The sequence below is a fragment of the Psammomys obesus genome, unplaced genomic scaffold (assembly GCF_907164565.1).
Source record: "Psammomys obesus unplaced genomic scaffold, mPsaObe1.curated_primary_1811, whole genome shotgun sequence".
Lineage (NCBI taxonomy): Eukaryota > Metazoa > Chordata > Mammalia > Rodentia > Muridae > Psammomys > Psammomys obesus.
The window spans coordinates 1,386,220-1,406,264 of record NW_026596034.1 but is presented as its reverse complement, the minus strand read 5'-3'; the positions used below and the strand labels follow the sequence as shown (position 1 = coordinate 1,406,264).

Here is a 20,045-nt window from a genome sequence, read left to right as displayed (position 1 = left end):
AGAAGAAGAAGAAGAAGAAGAAGAAGAAGAAGAAGAAGAAGAAGAAGGAGAAGAAGAAGAAGACGAAGAAGACGACGACAGCCCATCAGGAGTCAGTGACTCTGCACTTCGTTACCATTGCCTGCAGTCCCCAAGAATGTGCAGACACTGTATGTGTAGCCCTTAGGAACTTTCCAAGCTGTAACAACTGGTTTTCCAGCCAAGTTGCCACTATCGGTCAGACACTGGATGGACCCTCATCATATCCCTGGGGCCCTGCATGATCCTCTCCGACCCATGTTTTTCTCTGCTTTCAGGGCGAAAGGAAAGGCCAAAACAAGTACTACCCCCCGGACTTCAACCCCGAAAAGGTGAGCAGCCTCCTGCAACCCCCACAGCCTCAGGGACAAGTGTCACAGGTCACATAGAGAAGACTCCAAGGCCCCTGGAGGGCACGTGCAGGCTCTACCCAGTTAGCACGCCCGTGCATATAAAGAACTCCTGTAGACTCTGGGATTCCCAGGGGCTCCTGGCACGGCCTCCTTCAGATACTAAGGAGCCCCTGGCTCCAAGCTGTGTACCTTACTAACCTTCCCAACCTCCCACGTTGATGTAAGAATGAAGACCCTCCTACCAGGGAGGCACTTATGTTCCTGCAGTAGGAACAGCAAGGGAACAGGCCACCCAGGTTGGCCCTGCTTACCTTTGCTCACCCTCTCTGTACAGCATGGCTCTCTCAACCGATACCACAACAGCCACCCCCTTCGAGAACGGGCTCGGAAGCTGTCACAAGGCATCCTTGTTATCAGGTAAGGAACTACCCACCTCTTCTTCCAAGACCTCCACATTGCATCAACCTCCTGTCCCCTGATTGACTGACCCAGTGCTACAAGGTTATAATTTCATAAAGCATGAAGATACTGCATCAGTCAGCTATTGCTACGTAACAAAACTGTAAGCATTTGTTATCGATAACAAGTCTGGGTGTCTTTTCCTGGCTTGGAAGGACCTGACTAGGTCTTCTTCCTTCATTGGTGAGGGTTGGTAGCAGAAGACCAACCAGTCCTGTGGGGCCTTGGCCTGTATAGACAATTCCACAGATTTCTTTCCAGCAGACCAGCAGGATCATGGCTCCAAAAGAGTGAGCAAAGGTGCCAGAACTCTCAAGGCCAAGACCCAGACCTGGCACACGTTCCTTCTTTTCTATCAATTGCCTGGCACAGGTCCGATTCCAGGGCTAAGGCCAGAGTCTTCCTCTGGGTAGAACAAGCCAGACAGTGATGTGCAAGGACATGACCACAGAGGAAAGAGTGGCCAGCCAGGGCCTGCACAGGTGTACACACCTGTCTCCAGATACCAGATAGCCGAAGGCAGGAGGATCACTTGATCCAAGAGTTCAGGAATATGTCTTAAGAAAAAGGGGTGGGGCAGCAATGGCTCAGTGGGTGAAGGCACCTGTTGCCAAGCCAGACAACATTCAATACCCAGACCCACATGGTGGAAGGAAAGAGCCAACTCATCAAAGTTGCCTTCTGGCCACCACACACACAATGGCTGAATAAATAAATGTAAGAAAAAAATTTTAAAGAAGGAAAAAAACAACAAATCTTGTCTTTTCTTTAGATTTGAAATGCCATACAACATCTGGTGTGATGGCTGCAAGAACCACATTGGCATGGGTGAGTGACGCCCACCCACCTGCCCTCCCTGCCCCTCCAGCCCCTGCTCTGCAAGGTGCTGTGAGACTCTGGAGATGTTGTCAATCCCAAGGGCAACTCAGAAGGTGGCAGGTACCCAAGATAGAGAACAATGAGAAGGTTAGGCTCTGGGTCCAGATCCTGGGTAAGGACAGGACAGGGCGGGGACTTTATTTGGATCCAGCACCAGGGAAGAAAAGCAGGGTTAGGTGGCTTTGCTGGGGGCTAGCAAGGCTTCAGGAAGCGAGGGTGGCAGCCCAGATGCACAATGCTGGGAGACAAGGTGGCTGTGGAAAGAAAGGCTGAGGCCTGTGCTGCTAAGGAATGAGAGAGAGACCCATGAGCCCCTCATACCTACCTAAGGATGTACCCTTTTGCTGCGGGAACAGATAGGTCCAGGCCATGTTTAAGACCCTGGGTCTTGTTCCCAGCACTAAGAACTGAGGGAACTGAACCATCCCAGATGCCCCATGGCCACCTCCAGCCAAAGCTAAAGCAGCTGTCCCAGAGAGGAAAACAGCCAGGTCATGCCATGGGAAGCACCCAGGCTCAGTTGTTCCAGGCAAGTTCAGGACCACTCAAGGTCAGAAAGTGGAACTATATTACCTCCCAGGAAAAAGCCAGACATTGTTTAAAAGAATAGTGAAAGCTGAGTTTATTTACTCAGGTAGTATTTATTTATTTGAGACAGGGTCTGCCTATGTCACCCAGGCTTGCCTCAAACTCTGTCTTGCCTCTGCCTCCCAAGTGCTGGGGTTATAGGCATGCCACCACATCCAGCTCTCCATCAACATTTTTTTTTTCCTAGAGCCCTATGCAAACAGAATTACCATCATCTCTATTGACTAGATGGGAAACGAAGTGAGGAGGGATGAGGCACCTTGCTCAGAGGTGCACAGTTGGGAGGCAGTGGAAGCAGGATTAGAACCTGACTGAGCCTTCCTGTTCCAGTCCACACTTTCAGTGCCTCCCAAACTTCATTCTTTCCTACCTTGAATTTCTGTGTCCTTCCAGGGCATCTGCCCCAGCAGGCAACAAAACAAACTTGTCTTTTCCCCACCCAAAGCAAAGCTGTTAAGGTGCCTTGGTCCCAGCCTCTCTCCTCACCCCCTCAGGTGTGCGCTACAATGCAGAAAAGAAGAAGGTTGGCAATTACTACACGACTCCAATCTACAGGTAGGAGCATCTGGTGGCCCCTCAGCGAGAGGTGTGTCTTCACAGGCTGAAGACTTTAGAGGAGTCTCAAAGGGGAAGGGAACTCGTCCTCTTCTTCTAGAGCTATTCTCTGTAGAACTGTCCGTCCTGGCCTGTCAACATCCTCCAGCCCTTCATGGTTCCCACCGTCCCTAACAAAAGCTCAAGCCCTCTCACATACTCTGCTTCAGGCCTTTTAGCCTCTGGTCCCTCTACAAAGAAAGCTCTTCTCTAAGAAACTAAATGGCTCAATTCCTGTGATGCTCAAACACTACCCTCAAAGGGACCTTTTCTAAAGCCATCACTTCGTGTATGCCATCTCTTCTTGCTGGTACATGCTCACCTCAGGCACATCAGCCCTTCCAGGGCAGACTGTCTTACTCCATTGACGAGCAGCTTTCCAGCTGTTGCTGCCCATCGTGACACAGAATAGCTAATAGAGGAAAGGAGGGAGGGAGGAGTGAATGGATGGATACGTAGCTGTGAGGATGCCCAGGTGGGTGACAAGATAGCTGGAAGAATCAACAGGTAGAGGATGGGTAGATGGATGAATTGGTGGATGGATCAATAGGTAGATGGATGGATCTGTAGATGGATGCATAGATGGACCAATGGGCAGGTAAGTAGATGGATAGATTGGTAGATAGATGGGTTGGTGGACAGACATGTGGATGAATAAATTGATTGGTAGGTGAGTAGATGGACTGATGGGTAGGTGAATGGGTGCATAGTTAGGTGAAGAATGAACAAAGGAAGGAATGGGCAAATGAATTAAAGAGCCAGATTTAGCATCTGGATAGTAGATTATAGCTGGAGACAGAGCCTTACTGTGGAGCCTAGGGAGTGCTGGGATCACAAGTGGGTACCACCACACCTAGCACTAAATGTTGGGGTTTTTGTCACACTGGGGGAAAGCCAACACGAGCATGCTGAGCAGGCCCTGTACTTTGAACCTCCAGCACCGTCTTCAGGTTCTGGGTTGCTCCATCTGTATGCAAGCCTGTCTTCCTCAGGGTTCTCCCTGATCTGAGCTGGGTGCCATGGTGCTCAGTGACTCCTTGAAGGGTTCGGTATAGCAAAGGAAGTGGACAGTGGCTCTGGGCTCTCAGGGCAGGGTCACCGCATCCTAGCTCCAGTTCCTCCCCAGGTTCCGGATGAAGTGCCACCTCTGTGTCAACTACATCGAGATGCAAACGGACCCTGCCAACTGTGACTATGTGATTGTGAGTGGTGCCAGTCGCAAGGAGGAGCGTTGGGACATGGAAGACAATGAGCAGGTGCTGACCACGGGTGAGTGCCATCTGCTTGTCCCCCACATGTGCCTGGGCTGCTTCCCCAGAGTCACACTTATGCTGTCCTTGCAGAGCACGAGAAGAAAGAGAAACTGGAGACAGATGCCATGTTCCGCCTGGAGCACAGCGAGGCGGACCGCAGCACACTGAAGAAGGCCCTCCCCACACTCAGCCACATTCAGGAGGCACAGAATGCCTGGAAGGATGACTTTGCTCTGAATAGCATGCTCCGCAGGCACTTCCGGGTGAGGGCAGCTCCACAGGGGAGCACCAGCAGGCTCAGCTGGGAAGCCATGGTTCAGATCTGTGTCCCACACCCCACCTACAAGTTGATTGTTTTCCCTCTGAGCCCCAGCACAAGTTCCCAGCACAAGTCACATCCTGCATAACTCTCTTCTTGCTGTTATAACTAATGTACCACAGACTAGGAGGTTTGTCTTCTAAAAATGTATTGTTCACTGCTGTGCAAGCTGAGGGCTAGCAGTGAGGTGCCTACAGATTGAGTGTCAGAGTGCCCAGTCTTGCTCCTCAGAACTTCCTGCTGGATCACGGGGCAGGCAGGACACACAGACTCTCCATGCACTCCTGTGTAAGGCACTGATCCCATTCATCAGGAGAGGCCTCACAGAGTCACTTTCCCAAAGCCTCCTGTCAGCTGTCACACGGGCAGCTAAGTTTCACAGAAGCAGGGAACCAGTTTTGATGATGTCTGTATGTGGTTCCAACTGCTCAGGGGATTGAAATGGGAGGACCCAAGCCCAGGAGTTGGAGACTAACCTCAAAAACAGAAAGCTGGCCCTGGTGACTCATGCTTATAACCACAACACTCAGGAAGCTGAGGCAGATCCCAGGTCTGTCTGGGAGGGAGACCTTGCCCCCAACCCCAGAAAATAAATGGGTAGGAAAAAAATCTAAGACCCCAGAATTGGCAGTATGGCTCAGGCTTAAGTGGCCTTAAACTTTCCATCCCCCACTTGGCCCTCCCATGGGCCACCACACCTTTATCGGATCTTATACGGTTTATTTAGTGGGCTGCACCTCACGCCCACTATTGACCAAAGTTGCATTATGACACATGGCCATCTTCTTGGCATGAATGCACGAGGGACTGAATGCAGGATGCTAACATTCAGAGCCCCCACACACGAGGCCACCTTTGCATCACTGAGACCCAGTGGCTGGCCTGAGGCCTGTGGGTCTTCTCAAGGAGGTGAGGTTCTGATGTCTCTCCCTGTGTGCCGCATCCACCCACAGGAGAAAAAGAAAGCCATGCAGGAGGAGGAAGAGAAGGACCAGGCCCTGCAGGCCAAGGCCAGCCTAGCCATCCCTCTCATGCCAGAGTCGGAGGATGACCGAAGGCTAGCTGCCCTGCTAAGATTGCACACCCTGGACTGTGAGTGCTGGCACATGGCTGGGGGTTCACAGGAAGCAGAGGTTGCAGGGCTTGGGGGCACTTGGTCCCTAGGGGTCCTGTTGCTTACAGAGGTGGGAGAAAGAGGAGAAAGCTCAAGGCTTGGGGTATGCTCTGTGCACACTCTGTCCACTGAGCCTCGGGCCCTCGTGCAATAACCCCTCTTCCCTACAGCCTATGAGGACAAACAGAGACTGAAGAGGACAGAGATCATCCACCGTTCTTGGTTCCCTTCAGCCCAGGGATCTAGTGGAAGTAGCAGCAAAGCTAGCAATGTCCTGAAGAAGCTGTGCCTGAGCCGCAGGCCACCCCCCAGCACCTCAAGCACAGTAGGGGACCTGGGCATAGTAAGGAGAAGGTCTCAAGAAGTTCCAGAAAGTCCCCATTGTGCAGCAGACAGTTCCTTGTCAGCAGGACCAAGAACGCCACCAAGAACTACACAGGACACACCTCAAGAAACAGCAAAGGCATCCAGGACCAACAAGACACCAGACTCTAAGAGAAACTGTAGAGACCAGGCCTTACCCCTAGGTTCCTCTCAGGAGGACTTGCTGCACCCCAGCAACCCCAATGCCTCCCTAGTGGCTGACTACTCTGACTCCGAGAGCGAGTAAGGGGTTGGGGTTCCAGGACCAGAAGCCATGACTGACTCATCCAGACCTTAGGGGTGCAGGTCCCATTGCTGCCAGCCAAGCCACAGACTCATCTTCCTATACAGATTCTTATTTATTTGGTTTTGGTGAGGATGCCTGTGCCTTGGTTGTAACCCTGACACCTTAACATTAAAGCCCTGTTCTTGGTCCCTGCCTTGGGTCACTAAACTCACACAGTAGCCGCCTACCCTCACTTCCACCCAACAACGCAGCACTATTGTGGCAGCAATGTGGTCCCCACACATCAGGATGAAGGGTTGGAGATACTGGTCAAGACTGCCTGAGCTGACTTCTGTGGGAGGGACTACCTAAGGAAGGTTGGAAGAGGGCCAGGCTGCTGGGGCCACAACACAGGCGGGGGTAGCAGAGGTAGACAGGAGAGACGTCCTGACTCCTTACCATAGCGTGGTGTGAGCCACTCATGATGACCAACCAGTGAAACAACCAAAAACATCCTGCTCCAACCAGGCATGGTGGGCACATACCTATCATCCTGGCACCACAGCTCTAGAGACAAGGTGTGGTCCAGTCCAGCCTGGACTACATGGAGACATCCGTGTTTTTGTTGTTTGTTTTTTAAGATAGGATTTCTTTGCATTCCTGGGTGTCCTGGAACTCACTTATGTAGACTAGTGGGGCCTTAGACTCACAGAACTAGGATCAAAGTCTGACAGATTTGTTTTTAGGGTTTCTCTGTGCAGCCTTGGCTGTCCTGGACTCACTTTGTAGACTACACTGGCCTTGAACTCAAGAGATCCACCTGCTTCTGCCTCCCTGAGAGCTGGGATTACAGGCGAGTGCCACCGTACCCGGCTTCAGATTTATTTTCACTTAAGGATTTGCCTGTGTATGTTGCCCCGCTGAGGTCTGATGAGGGCCTCAAATCCCTTGTAACTGGGGGTAGAGGCAGCCGGGAAGCCACCTGGGAACCTAACTCTGGGCCTCTGTAAGGGCACTGTACACTTTTAACCCTGAACAATCTCTGCAGCCCCTAAGAATAGAAGACCCTCATGGTGCTTGCTTTAAAAAAAACGGGGATAAAAGCGGTCCAAGGAAGGTCGTTTAACACACTAATTAAGCACTGGGTATCTGTGAGCTGTGGATGAGCAGAGCTGAGAGGCTGCCAAGTCGTAGCTTCAGTGACGGATGGACAGTAGGCAAAAATAACCCTGTTACCAAGAACCTTGGAGTTCCCAGCTCTGAGGCTTTGCGGCAAGTTGTGGCAACTACGGAAGAAACCAATTGCTGGAGTGGCAGGGTGGCTTGTGCGCGTGCGCCAGCGGTAGAACGCAACTCCGCCCCCAAAACCTGTATGGGATTCTGTGTGGACCTGCACGCCTGCTGGGCACCATGCGACTGGAAGCGATCCGCTACTCCCCGGGCTCGCTGCAGATCCTCGACCAGCTGCAGCTGCCTGAGCACTGCCACTACGAGGCGCTGAGCTCCGTGCAGCAGGCCCGGGAGGCCATCCGCGCCATGAAGGTGCGCGGCGCCCCCGCCATCGCTCTGGTGGGCTGCCTGAGCCTGGCCGTGGAGCTGCGGGCCGGCGCCGGCGGCCCGGGGCTCGCCGCTCTGGTGACCTTCGTGCGAGACCAGCTGCGCCTCCTCGTTGCCGCCCGGCCCACCGCTGTCAACATGGCCCGTGCCGCCGGAGATCTGGCTCGCGTGGCGGCCCGGGAGGCTGAACGAGAGGGTGCCACTGAGGACACCGTGCGGGAAAGGTACCGGATCCTGGACCGGGCAGTGCACCACGCGGAAGCTACTGACCCTCTTTCTCATTCTGATACCAGGAAGCAGACGCAGGCACACGTGTGCCATGGCCAGAAGCCCACTGGCAGGACTATGGGTCCATCCCTGCGCTGTGTTCCCCAGGTCCTTGATTTCAGCCCCTTAGCAGTACCGCACCAGCTTTCTTACGCGGGTTCTGTCAGGTTTGCCTTGAGATCTTGTGCGCTCTCCCCTGCTTTCCTCTGTACTTTTCCTTTCCCTTCCCACTTCCGGTCAAGCCACTTCATTCTCAATGTTTGTTTGTTTATTTTCTGCAACTTTATGGCGCCTGCCTCTGCCTAAAACTAGACTCTAGAGTTAGAATTCCATCTTCAGTTCCTGCTCCCTCCCTTCCCCTTCTGTATAAACACTGATTGTCCCTGATTGTGCCCTTTTGCCCTTCATTATACCAGTTCCCCAATTGCCTCTCCCACCCTAAAGTCATCGCCACGGAGGCAAAGGGTTTTGTTGTGTTTACTGCTGTGCCTCGCACAGACTAGTGAGCAGAGTGTCAGGTGTGCCACCAGAGAAGATCTCAGGCAAACCCCATGACTTTGAAAGGCGTAGAGCAGCTAGCCAGGTCTCTTCCAACAGTGGTAAGAGCTCCTTTTGTTCCCAGAGTGATCCGCTCCGCCGAGGACATGTTGGAGAAGGACCTCAGAGATAACCAGAGCATTGGGGACCTGGGAGCGCGCCATCTCCTAGAGCACACCAGCCCCAAGGGTGGCAAGGTGACCGTGCTGACCCACTGTAACACTGGTGCTCTGGCCACTGCTGGCTATGGTACAGCCCTAGGTGAGGAGGCACCTTCAATTGTCACGGCATGGGACGGTCTTTTTTGGGTGCAAGGCAAAGCAACCAGAGCTGGGGGTATAGTTCAGTGACAGGAGTACTGCTTAGCTGGGGCTGGCTCAGCAATTAAGAGTGGGAGGCTACTTTTTTTAAGTTCTCAGTCTCCATGTGGAACAGCTCAAAGCCACCTCCAACACCAGCTTCAGAGGGCCCAACACCCTCTTCTGGCCTCCATGGGTACCTGCATTCACATACATGTAGACACACATATATATAATTTAAAATAAATAATTACTGTAAAAGAGTACATACTTAGCTTAGTATGCACAAGATCTAGGATTTAGTCTTCAGAACCCAAAAGAAGAAACAACTTTGGCTACAGAGTTGTGAATATTAGTTTAGTTTTGTTTTCATGTCTATATGAGTGTTTTTCCCTGCTTGTGTGTGTGGGCACCATGCATGTGCCTCATGCCTGGGAAGGACAGAAGGCAGTATTGGATGTCCTGGAGCTGGAGTTACAGATGATTGTGAGCCACCACATATGTGTTGGGAACTGAACCCAGGTCCTCTTGAAGAGAAGCAAGTGCTCCTAACCACTGAGCCATCTCTTCAGCCCAGTTAATTGGTTTGCTGGTTTTTTGTTATTTTTTCCCTACCCTTGGTAGACCAGTTCCTGTACAGAAGCACTTAGGAACTGGTCTGCAGGTACGGGTATATGAAGGAGTTCAACCAATGGCCTTAGGACCCTGTCCCTCATTTTGCCCACGGATTGAAGTAGTTCTGCTCTCAGAGACTAGAAACTTCCTGGGTCATCTGCCCGGCCTGGCCTGAGCCACATGCCTAGAGAAGGGGCACAGTGTTTGTTGACTGACCCCCAGGGGACAGGGGAGCAGAGAGTGACACACACTATGTAAGTCTACAAAAGCTGTGGCTAAGAGATAGAGATTAGGGGGTCAAGCCAGCAGATTCTTTCTGCCTTTGGTGTCTAGGACATTCCACTGTCTTTCTGAGCCCAGCACTCCATCTTTGGAACCCAGATCTTCATTCATTGACTCAGCCAACATTTATTAACTACTGACTGTTCCAGGGAGTGAAAACACAGTAGTGAACCATGGAAGAGATATCAGGCACCTGCAGCCTTGAGTACAAAGAGGAATGAGCAGGGGCTCAGAGGCATGGGCAAGCAGTGAGGCACGGCTGAGAATCCTTTCTTGAGGAGCTGGGCCTGTGGTCCAGCTGTAGAGCACCTGCCCCCAAAATGCATTGCCATGGGTTCCTCCCATGCCCAGCACTGAAGAACAAACACAAAACAAATTATTAGAAGGTGCTAAAAACACAATAGAATACTACTTAGCAATTAAAAACAAGGAAATCATGAAATTTGCAGGCAAATGGTGGGATCTGGAAAAGATCATCCTGAGTGAAGTATCCCAGAAACAGAAAGACACACATGGTATATACTCACTTATAAGTGGATACTAGACCTATAAGATAGGATAAACATACTAAAATCTGTACACCTAAAGAAGATAAACAAGAAAGAGGACCTGGGGTCCTCTTAAGGTGATCAATCCTCACTTAGAAAGACAAATGGGATGGACATTGGAAGTAGAAAACAAGAAACAGGATAGGAGCCTACCATAGAGGGCCTCTGAAAGACTACCTTGCACTGTATCAAAGCAGATGCTGAGACTCATAACCAAACCTTCGGCAGAGTGCAGGAAATCATATGAAAGAAGGGGGAGTTAGTATGACCTGGAGAGGACAGGAGCTCTACAAGGACCAAATATATCTGGGCACAGGGCTCTTCTGAGACTGTTTCTCCAACCAAGGACCATGCATGGATATAACCTAGAACCCCTGCTTGGATGTAGCCCATGGTAGCTCAGTATCCAAGTGTTTACTCTAGTCAGGGGAACAGGGACTATTTCTGACATGAACTCAGTGGCTCTTTGACCCAGGGGGAGGAGCAGCCTTGCTAGGCCACAGAGGAAGACATTGCAGCCAGTCTTGAAGATAACTGATAAGCTAGGGTCAGATGGAAGGGGAGGAGGACCTCCCCTATCAGTGGACTTTGAAAGGGGCAGTTAGGAGATGTGGGAGGTGACTACGGCTGGGATACAAAGTAAATAACCTGTGATTAATATAAAAAAATTTTTTTTAATCTAAAAAAAAAAAGGTGCTAAAAGCCGCTCAACAGGCTAGGGCAAGAAGATCATATTTCAAGGCTTAACCCAAGCAACTTAGCAAGATCCTGTCTCAACAATAACAAATGTTCTAAATGACATGGACTGGACAGGGACAAAAGATCAGAATGGCAAGGCTGCTGTGTGAGACCGAGGAACCTCGGGTGTCAGAAAGTAGATGTGAAGAAGATGTGGGGAGGTGGGAATGGTGTGTCAGGCACAGGAGAGGTTGGGAGCCGCATTGTGCTCTGCACTAGCCTGAGCGCTTGCAGCCCTGCTTGTCTGCCTGTGTACCGACAGGTGTGATCCGCTCACTCCACGAGATGGGCCGTTTGGAGCATACCTTCTGCACAGAGACCCGGCCCTACAACCAGGGAGCCCGGCTGACAGCCTTTGAGCTGGTATATGAGCAGATCCCTGCCACTCTCATCGCTGACAGCATGGCAGCTGCTGCCATGGCACACCAGGGTGTGTCAGGTCAGTGGGCTAGACATGGTGGGGTGGGTAGCACCTTGGGAATCCAGAGCCATGCATGTAACCTCCCCAACTCTCCACCCATTCCCCAGCTGTGGTGGTGGGAGCTGACCGTGTCGTTGCCAACGGAGACACAGCCAACAAAATAGGCACCTACCAGCTGGCCATTGTCGCCAAGTACCACGGTGTCCCCTTCTACGTGGCTGCCCCCAGCTCATCCTGTGACCTCCATCTAGAGACCGGAAAGGAGATTGTCATAGAGGAACGCCCCAGCCAGGAGCTGACTGATGTCAATGGAGTCAGGATTGCAGCACAGGGTAAGGTGGGGTTGGCACTCTGGGTATTGTGGCCTTCAGTGGCATGAACTGCGTGGCACTTTCAAGCTCCTCAGCTGGATTCTGATGGTGGAGGTTAGATCCAAGGTCAGGCTTGGTAAATAGTACTGGGTGGCTAGAGATGGCACTCACTGGTGGAGGGTTGGGATCAGGACCTCAGTTTGGTGTCTAGAAAAGCCTGTGGTGGCACAGGTGATCCCAGCAACGGAGAGGCGGAGAAGGCAGATCCTTGGGGCTTGTGGCCAGCCGAGTCTAGTCAGGGAACCCAGGTTCAGTAGAAGATCCTGTCTCAAAAAATAAGTTGGATGGGAACTGGAGCGATGGCTTCTCTTCCCTTCCAGAGGTTCTGAGTTTAATTCCCAGCCACCACATGGTGGCTCAAAACCATCTGTGATGGGGTCAGATGCCTTCTACTAACTTTCATGTGTATGTGCAAACAGAGCATTCGTGTAAATAAATAAATAAATCTTAAAAAGAGCAAATAAGTTGGATGGTCCCTAAGGAACCACAACTGAGGTTGGCTGCTAGTCTTTTAATGCAAGAAGAGCAAGTGCACACATGTCAAGAATACTGCTGGGTGTGGAGGTGCAGCCTGAATCCCAATACTCCAGAGCCCGGACAGGAGGAGCCACACAAGGCCAAATGGTACAAGGGAGTTTCAGGTTAGTATAGGCTACCAAGTGAGGCCTGCCAAAAAACATCAGAAAAGCCTAAAACCAACAAGTTTCTGCCTAGACAAATGTCTGCATAAACAGCCAGGAGTGGTGGTACATACCTGTGATGCCAGCACTGGGGAGGCTGAGGCAGGAGGGCTGCTGAGACTTCCGGATCAGCCTGGGCTATGGAGTGAGACCCCAGTCTCACTCTCAAAAAGAGCCAGGTTGTGGTAGCAGTACATGCCTTTAATCCCAGCACTTGCAGAGGCAGGTGGAGCTCTGAGTTTGAGGCCAGCCTGTTCTACAGAGTGAGCTCCAGAACAGCCAGGGCTATACAGAAAAGCCGTGTTTCAAAAACAAAGTATCAGAAACCTGGACCCTGGTGGCTGCTCATGAGGCTGAGGCAGGAAGATCACCTAGCCAATATAAACTCTATCTCAAAATAAACATTTTAAAGAGGACCAAAGATGCACTTGCCAGCATGTGCAATGCCTGAGATTCAACCACAACACTACATAAAAAACATTTTCAATTAAAAGCAATCAAAATCATCATATACCCATACGAAAGTCTCAAAAAATAAATGGCATTTTAAAATAATTTGCTATTTTTGGTGGTATACACGTGGTAAACCTACCACTCAGCAGGTAGAGACAGGAAGACAAGGATTATCAAAACCAGCCTTGGCTACATAGAAAATTTGAGGCCAGCCCAAGCTACATGTATGACCCTGTCTTAGAGAAGTAATTATGTTTTTTAAATTGATTTTCAAAACATCTGTGAAGGGCTCCACCCCAGAACCAGAAAAACAGATGTAGCAACAGTGCACACCCACAGTTGATTCAGTGCAAAGGCCCTGGGGTGGATTCTGGAATTCTTAAAATCTTAGGAGCAGGCAAGAGTCAGGTAGAAATCTATGAGGCAACAGGAAGAAGCTGTACTACCCACCTCAGTGCCTGCACTCTTATGAGCTCTTTGATATATGTGAACCCCTAGATTCTCAGCAGTCTCTAGCCCAAGAATTACTGTGGTGAGGACAAATGACAACAGAGAGTTCTAAGAGCAAAACCCCCACCTTCTGTGTCCTCTCTCCCCTGCAGGAATCCGGGTTTGGAATCCTGCCTTTGATGTCACCCCTCACGAGCTCATCACCGGTGGCATCATCACTGAGCTGGGTGTCTTTGCCCCTGAGGAACTCCGGACAGCCCTGAGCGCCTCTGTCTTCTCAGAGAAACGGACTTTCGACAGTGCCCAGATGTGACTAGCTGGCCCTCCCTGCCCTGCCTTGCTTTCCTCTGGTTTTATAATAAAGTTCTCAAATGGTTACCCAGAAGCTAATCATCAACCATAGCCCTGTTCCAGCTGCAGGAGCAGACATTTCCCAGCTCTGGAGAGTCCCAGCATCCACAGCAGAGCCGCCCAGTCTACATCACAGAGTTATCCTTTGAATGACCTATGCATGGTGTGAAAAGCCAGATGGGTTACACACCTGTAATCTTAGTTCTGGGAGTCTGAGGCAGGAGGATTTCTTTGGGTTTTAGGCTACATTGGGCAACAGATTAAAAAAAAAAAATGTAGGGATAATCAAGATGGTCTCTTAGTTACATTTGAAGATTTTGTGTTTTGTTTTTCCATAAGGGTTTCTCCTGTAGCCCTGCCTGTCCTGGAGCTCTCTCTATAGACCAGGCTGGCCTCAAATTCAGAGATATCTGCCTCCTAAGTGCTGGACTTAAGTGTGTGCACCACTGCTGTCTGGCTATTTTCATGTGTCAGTGTTTTACATTCAAGTATCTGGTGCTCTCTGAGGCCAGAAAAGGGCACTGGATCTCTTTGAACTAGAATTACAGATGATTGTGAGCTGCCATGTGGATCCTGGGAACCGAACCCAGGTTCTCTCTGCAGGAGCAACTTTAAAAGAGGACACCGTAGCTTAATAGTCAAGATTTTGTGTGCTTTTAAAGACAGTCTCTGTGTAGCCCTGGCTGTCTTTGAACTTAATCTGTAGACCAGGCTGACCTCGAACTCAGAGATCCACCTGCCTCTGCCTCTGCCTCCGCCTCTTCCTCCTGAGTGAAGGGTAAAGGGCATGAGCCCATACAACTTTTGCTTTATATTTTGAGAGAATCTCTGAACCTCAACAATTAGACTAGGCTGCGGGGATCGTCTTCAGCCTCCTCAGCACTGGGATAATAGGTATGTGCACAATCACTCATGGACACTGGCTGCAGCTCAGGTCCATAAACAATGAGCACCAGGAATATATTTTAAATCTTTTTAATTTGGCAGAGACAGCTCTTTTGCTGCAAGTATGAAGCTGCGTTCTGTCCCCAGCACAGCTGCAAGATTAATGTAAAATTAATCATTGCCTAAGAGTTTGTTTGTTTGTTTTTTTTAGTGACACTTTTATTTATTCTCTTGAGTGGAAACAGTCTACAGGAGTCAGTTCTCTGCCTCCCAAGTGCTGAGCTTAAACGCGCGCGCACTATTCAGGATCATACTCAAGTAATCAGACATGGCGGCAAGCACCTTTACCCACTGAGCCATCTCATTATTACTCATTTTTTTTGTTGTTGTTGTTTTATTATTTGTTTTGCACTCCTTTAATTTTCCTCCAAAACTGAGTTCGTCGGTTGCCACACCGAGGCAAACTTTTTATTTGTATAAAAAGCACAAAATACCATGTTTTATAATACACAAATGTGACCTGACCCCTGAAAATGGTACCATAATTTTCCTTCGAATTTTTTGGCCAGCTGTTTAAGTGTGCCGCTCTGCGTCCCGTAAGGCCTGGACTCTATGCGTGACTTCCGGCTTCCTGCTCGTTAGCACCGCCTCTTCCGGCTCGTGGTAGACCATGGCGCAGGGACAGCGCAAGTTCCAGGCGCAGAAACCTAAAAGCAAGGCGGCGGCGGCGGAGCGGAGCCACGGGCCGCGGAAAGGCGGTGAGTAACGGGGTGGGGAGGAGGGAGCGACGTACTCGCTCATCGGCTCATCGCCCAGGCTCATCGGCTGGTGTTTCTCCGCTAGGTCGAATCATCGCTCCCAAGAAGGCGCGCGTCGTGCAGCAGCAAAAGCTGAAGAAGGTGAGTGGAATGATGCAAAGGTCGGTGACCCGGGATAGCGGGCTGACGAGAACTCCGTGTCTGTGTCCTCCTGTGTTCGATGGGTCCAGACCCCTCACTTAGCTTCTGAGGGCTTCAGATGCGCGTTAGGAACTGTCAGCAGATAGGCTAGCACCCGGTTTTCTGTTGTTGCTGTTGTATTTTGATGTGTATGAGTGTTGCCTGTGTGTTGCATCCGTCTGATATGTGCCTAGTACCCAAAGAGGTCAGAAGAGGAAGTCCAGTCTCCTAGAACTAGAGTTAATGACGATGTTGAGCCATCATGGGTGTGCTGGTCTTAAAAGAGTCAGAAGTGCTAAAGACAGGCGTGGTAGCGTAATCGGTTAATCCCGGCGCTCGAGAGGCTCAGGCAGTTGGAGCTCTGAGTTCAAGGCCAGCCAGGTCTACAGATTAGAGTAACAAGTGCTTTTAACAGCTGAGTGATGTTCTAGCCTCCAAAATAATACTGTTTTAATTAGTGGTGTGTGCACCTGAGTGCGGGTGCCCACAGAGGCCACCACAGGGCATCAGTCCTGGAGTTGCAGGTGGTATGCACACGACCTGGGTGCTAGGAACAGAACTCAGGTCCTCTGTGAGAGAAGTATGTGCTCTTCTACTGCGCCATCTCTCTAGGTCATAGCCTCCATCTACTTATTATGTATGTAGGTAGGTAGGTAGGTTAAGTTTTTTGAGACTTGGTTTCTCTTGTGTAGCCTTGGCTGTCCTAGACCCACTTTGTAGACCAGGCTAGCCTGGAACTCAGAGATCCACCCGCCTCTGCCTCCCAAGTGCTGGGATTAAAGGCTTGTGCCACCACTGCCCAGTTCTGTATACTCCCTTTTTAAAATGTTATTTATCTGTCGGAGTATTTTGCATGTCTGTACACCACTGCTTGTCTGGAGCAGATTTCCCGGAGTTGTGGTCACAGATGATTGTGGCTGCAGTGTGGGAGCTGGGGATCTGGAAGGGTGTCCAGTGCTCTTAACTACTGAGCCAGCTCTCCAACCCCTTGTTATCTTTTGCTCTGTCTGCTTTGTGCTTTTGAGACACAGCGTCACACCAATTTAGGCTAACCAAGAGCTGTATATATATCGCCTAGCCTCCCGGGTGCCCAGGTTACTGACATGGGCCACTGAGCCCTGTTTATGTAATGCTGTGGATTGAACTCAGACCTGTGAGTGTTAGTCAGGCACTCTACTAATGAAGCCTCATTCTCAGCCTGTCCACTCCCTACCCCCTTTTTTTCCTAAGATAGTGTCTTACTACATAGCTTTGGCTGATCTGGAACTCACTAGAATTTCTAGCCTAGAATTTACAGAGGTCTTTCTGCCACAGCCTTCTGAATGCTGGGTTAAAAGCGTGCACCATACACTCACTCCCCTCTTTTTGAAACAAGGTTTGACTCTAGCTCAGGCTGGCCTTGAACTAGCCTTGATAGCCCTTTCTTGGGTCTGGGGCTGTTCATCAGACACAGGGGTATTATTAGAGTCACCTAGCAGTCCAGGTAGGAAGGATTGAGCTGGTGGAGACATTAGAGACTCAGGGGCTGGACAGTGGTAAGAGCACTGGCTGCTCTTCCACGCAGCCTCAGTTCAGTTTCTAGTACCCACATGGCAGCTCACAACCATTTCTAACTCCAGTCCCAGGGCCTCTCCAGTGCCCTCTTCTAGTCTCTACAGGCATCGCATGTATGTGGTACACAGACATACATGCAGGCAAAATACTCAGACACACAAAAAAAATTTTTTTTTAATGAATAAGAAAATTAGAAGCTTCAATCTGGTTTAACTCTTAAGCCCATTCTGTCTCCCAGAGATTTCCTCAAGCAGGGTACTTGCCTGCTCTTCTCCATGGGGTACCCACTCTCAGGTCCTAAGTGAGTTCCTCCCACTGCTTTTGCCCTCCCAGGTTAAAGGTCATCCTTGACGCATATCCAGTTTAATGCTTCTGAGCGTACATCCAGAGTCTACCTACTTCTGCCCCTCACTTCACACCCACCCTAGCCAACTCTACCCTCTTCCTGCTACAGCAGCTGAAGTGCCTGCCTGTGCCCAAAACTGGTTCCTCCTCTGCCCAGAACCTTTCATGGTTGCTTCCTGCTCAGAAAAAGCTCTAGTTCTTCACCTCCTCTTCCTCGCCGCCTTTCATCCTTGGTTCTGTCCCACTGCTAGACCTGTTCTCCCAGACATCACTCAATGTGCTCGCACAGCATACATTGTCCCTGGAATCTTTTCTTATTAGCAGTACTTTTTCTCATATTCTCATGACTGACACAGTGTTATCTTCCTCAGAACTCCTGTGCTCACCACACGCAGCCATCATGGTCCCAGGAGTGGGTGGGGTAGAGACCAAGTTCCCAGTCAGTGACTTAATTGGCTCATGGCCTTACTTGGAACCCCAGGAAAGTAGGTGAGTCATGGGACAGAAGGGACTGTCACTCCTAGCTTGGAGCCTAGGCAGGTGCCTGCTTAATGCAGGAGCCTCTGTTTCCCCATCTGTAAAACATACATGAACAGAGACACAGAGATGGAAGAATTCAGTTTGCTTTTGACCTGAGCATGGCAGCACAGGCCTGTAGTGGTAAGTCGAGGCATGTGGCTCTGAGCCTGAAGCCATTCTCAAAGAACAAAGCAAGGTGTGTGTATGTTGGCTAAGGAGAGTGAGGGCTTGCTCTGTCACCCCATAGAGCCTGGAAGTGGGAATCCGGAAGAAGATTGAGCATGACGTGGTGATGAAAGCCAGCTCCAGCCTGCCTAAGAAGCTTGCACTGCTGAAGGGAGCACCAAAGAAGACTGGGGCCACCCCCGCCAGCAAGACACCATCCTAAAGGCACTGGGACTTGGCAGGTTGTCCCACAGGCTAGCCGGACTTGAGGGAAGAAGACCCTGCTCCAGTCCTGGTGGCACTTGAAACAGCAATGGGCAGGTGATGGTAAAGCCTTGGTCTAGCCCCCAAGGTGAAGAAGAGGTGCTCGGCTTTCTTTACTGGTGTGTTGGGGTCATGAACTTGGCTCTGTTATCCCTCCAGCTCTCACGCGGTTCAATGGGGAGGTTTTCAGGGGCTAGGTAAGCCTCTTTGGTCTCCCCAAGAAATTTCTCCCCCACACACAGTGCCCTTGACAGCCCCAGACCCAAGAAAGGACAGTGATACACACCTGAAGCTGGCCGCTTGGGAACAGTCTCTTCCCCTGGTTGCCCCCTCTGGTCATCTAATGTTAGTGGTCACTGTCCTCTACATGAAGGGTCCCATATTGTCAATGAGGTGCCGCCTCATCCTGTCACACTAGTGATCCAGAGCCACTTGGGAATCCGCCAATGTTACCCAATAAAGCTGTGCTTACAGAGGATGTGTGCCCATTCTTGTGCTCACCTACTCCATTGCCACCTCTGTCTTAGGTAAGCTAGCCTGCTGACACTCCAGAGCCAGCAGCTGGCCAGCTCAGCTACCCTCGTCCACGGTGCAGCTCTGCTCCTGTCCATCAAGTGGCTCACACGCCTGGCGGTACTCAGACCTGCCGGGCCACATGGTGGTGGTGTCATATGCAGGGTTGATTGACCTGGTGGCATCTTTCCTTAGTGTGGCCCTGGGGCAAACAATGAGTATGTTGGGGGCTCATCCCTTTGTCCAGTCTTTTCATCACTAAGGAGGCAGAAGAGTGTCAGGTCGCCAGTGACTGCTCCCACCCTTCCTGGGTGAATCTGGTCCCATACACTGTTGGTTAGAATTTAGTTGAGACTGTCTAATGCTCGGGGCTGGCTTCTGGCTGCTGGTGATCTGATCGGCTTGGTGAGTGCTAAGCAAGAATTCTGAGCCACACCCTAGTCTGAGCTCCCAAGGCACCAGAAAGACCTGCTGGTCTTAGTCCTACCAGGACACTGTTGTGCTGTGAGCATGGACAGTGCCCTTGGAAGCCGTAGCTTACTTCAAGGCTGGGCTGGAAGAAGTTGTTAGTGCCCATGCCTATGGTGGGCAGCTCTACCACACCTATCTTCTGGTACCCTCACGACAGATTCAGAGGAATGGGTCCACCCCACTGTAGATACAGCCCCCAGAACCATGAGCTCACCAGTAGCCTGTCTTGGGTTTTGTTCGGTTTTCTGGGACAGGGTCGCCCTATATAGACTGTGCTGGCCTCAAACTCAGAGATCCATCTGCCTCTGCCTCCCAAGTGCTGGGATTAAAAGCATGCGCCACCTCTGCCCTGGGACATACACATTTGTAACACACACAGCCCCCAAATGTAGCCAAAATGGTAATGGGCACTTGGAAGGCTGAGGCAGGAAGATCACTAGCAATGTAAGGCTTGCCAGGACAGCCTTGGCTGTAGACTCAAGACTATCAGAGCCCAGCATGGTGGCCTTTAGTCCCAGCACTCAAAAAGGCAAAGGTAGGAGGAACAATGTGAGTTTGAGGTCAGCCTGGTCTACAGAGCTAGTCCCAGGACTGCCAAAGCTACGCAGAGAAATCATGTCTCAAAAAAAAAAAAAAAAAAACTGTCAGGATTTGGG

At 50.7% G+C, this 20,045-nt stretch overlaps 3 protein-coding genes across 3 annotated transcripts in view; all 3 read left to right on the top strand.

Annotated features, from left to right (window-relative positions):
* The window catches only part of Yju2b (YJU2 splicing factor homolog B), a 13,790-nt gene extending 7,417 nt beyond the window's left edge, over nucleotides 1–6,373 (top strand). The window contains exons 3-10 of the mRNA XM_055620951.1: nucleotides 297–350; nucleotides 706–788; nucleotides 1,603–1,658; nucleotides 2,792–2,852; nucleotides 4,018–4,160; nucleotides 4,235–4,407; nucleotides 5,417–5,555; nucleotides 5,748–6,373. Of these exons, the coding sequence (XP_055476926.1) occupies nucleotides 297–350; nucleotides 706–788; nucleotides 1,603–1,658; nucleotides 2,792–2,852; nucleotides 4,018–4,160; nucleotides 4,235–4,407; nucleotides 5,417–5,555; nucleotides 5,748–6,187 (1,149 nt within the window). The 3' untranslated portion in view covers nucleotides 6,188–6,373. The remainder of the gene's footprint in view (nucleotides 1–296; nucleotides 351–705; nucleotides 789–1,602; nucleotides 1,659–2,791; nucleotides 2,853–4,017; nucleotides 4,161–4,234; nucleotides 4,408–5,416; nucleotides 5,556–5,747) is intronic.
* A 597-nt stretch (nucleotides 6,374–6,970) lies between these two features.
* On the top strand, nucleotides 6,971–13,762 carry Mri1 (methylthioribose-1-phosphate isomerase 1). The gene is made up of 5 exons (XM_055620952.1): nucleotides 6,971–7,947; nucleotides 8,613–8,788; nucleotides 11,272–11,448; nucleotides 11,538–11,762; nucleotides 13,537–13,762. Exons 1-5 carry the CDS (start codon nucleotides 7,577–7,579, stop codon nucleotides 13,695–13,697), a joined length of 1,110 nt encoding a protein of 369 aa, XP_055476927.1. The 5' UTR covers nucleotides 6,971–7,576; the 3' UTR covers nucleotides 13,698–13,762.
* Nucleotides 13,763–15,166: 1,404 nt separating this feature from the next.
* Nucleotides 15,167–18,881, top strand: CUNH19orf53 (chromosome unknown C19orf53 homolog). The gene is made up of 3 exons (XM_055620953.1): nucleotides 15,167–15,378; nucleotides 15,464–15,519; nucleotides 18,224–18,881. Exons 1-3 carry the CDS (start codon nucleotides 15,291–15,293, stop codon nucleotides 18,362–18,364), a joined length of 285 nt encoding a protein of 94 aa, XP_055476928.1. The 5' UTR covers nucleotides 15,167–15,290; the 3' UTR covers nucleotides 18,365–18,881.
* Nucleotides 18,882–20,045: the final 1,164 nt, after the last annotated feature.

What these genes read in the sequence shown, in the direction of transcription:
- Mri1 (XM_055620952.1), top strand. Translation starts at nt 7,577, where the DNA reads ATGCGACTGGAAGCGATCCGCTACTCCCCGGGCTCGCTGCAGATCCTC. An exon ending in GAGGACACCGTGCGGGAAAG is followed by an intron (nt 7,948 to 8,612) that starts GTACCGGATCCT and finishes TTTTGTTCCCAG; the next exon opens with AGTGATCCGCTCCGCCGAGG. An exon ending in TGGCTATGGTACAGCCCTAG is followed by an intron (nt 8,789 to 11,271) that starts GTGAGGAGGCAC and finishes GTGTACCGACAG; the next exon opens with GTGTGATCCGCTCACTCCAC.
- CUNH19orf53 (XM_055620953.1), top strand. Translation starts at nt 15,291, where the DNA reads ATGGCGCAGGGACAGCGCAAGTTCCAGGCGCAGAAACCTAAAAGCAAG. An exon ending in CCACGGGCCGCGGAAAGGCG is followed by an intron (nt 15,379 to 15,463) that starts GTGAGTAACGGG and finishes TTTCTCCGCTAG; the next exon opens with GTCGAATCATCGCTCCCAAG. An exon ending in AGCAGCAAAAGCTGAAGAAG is followed by an intron (nt 15,520 to 18,223) that starts GTGAGTGGAATG and finishes GTCACCCCATAG; the next exon opens with AGCCTGGAAGTGGGAATCCG.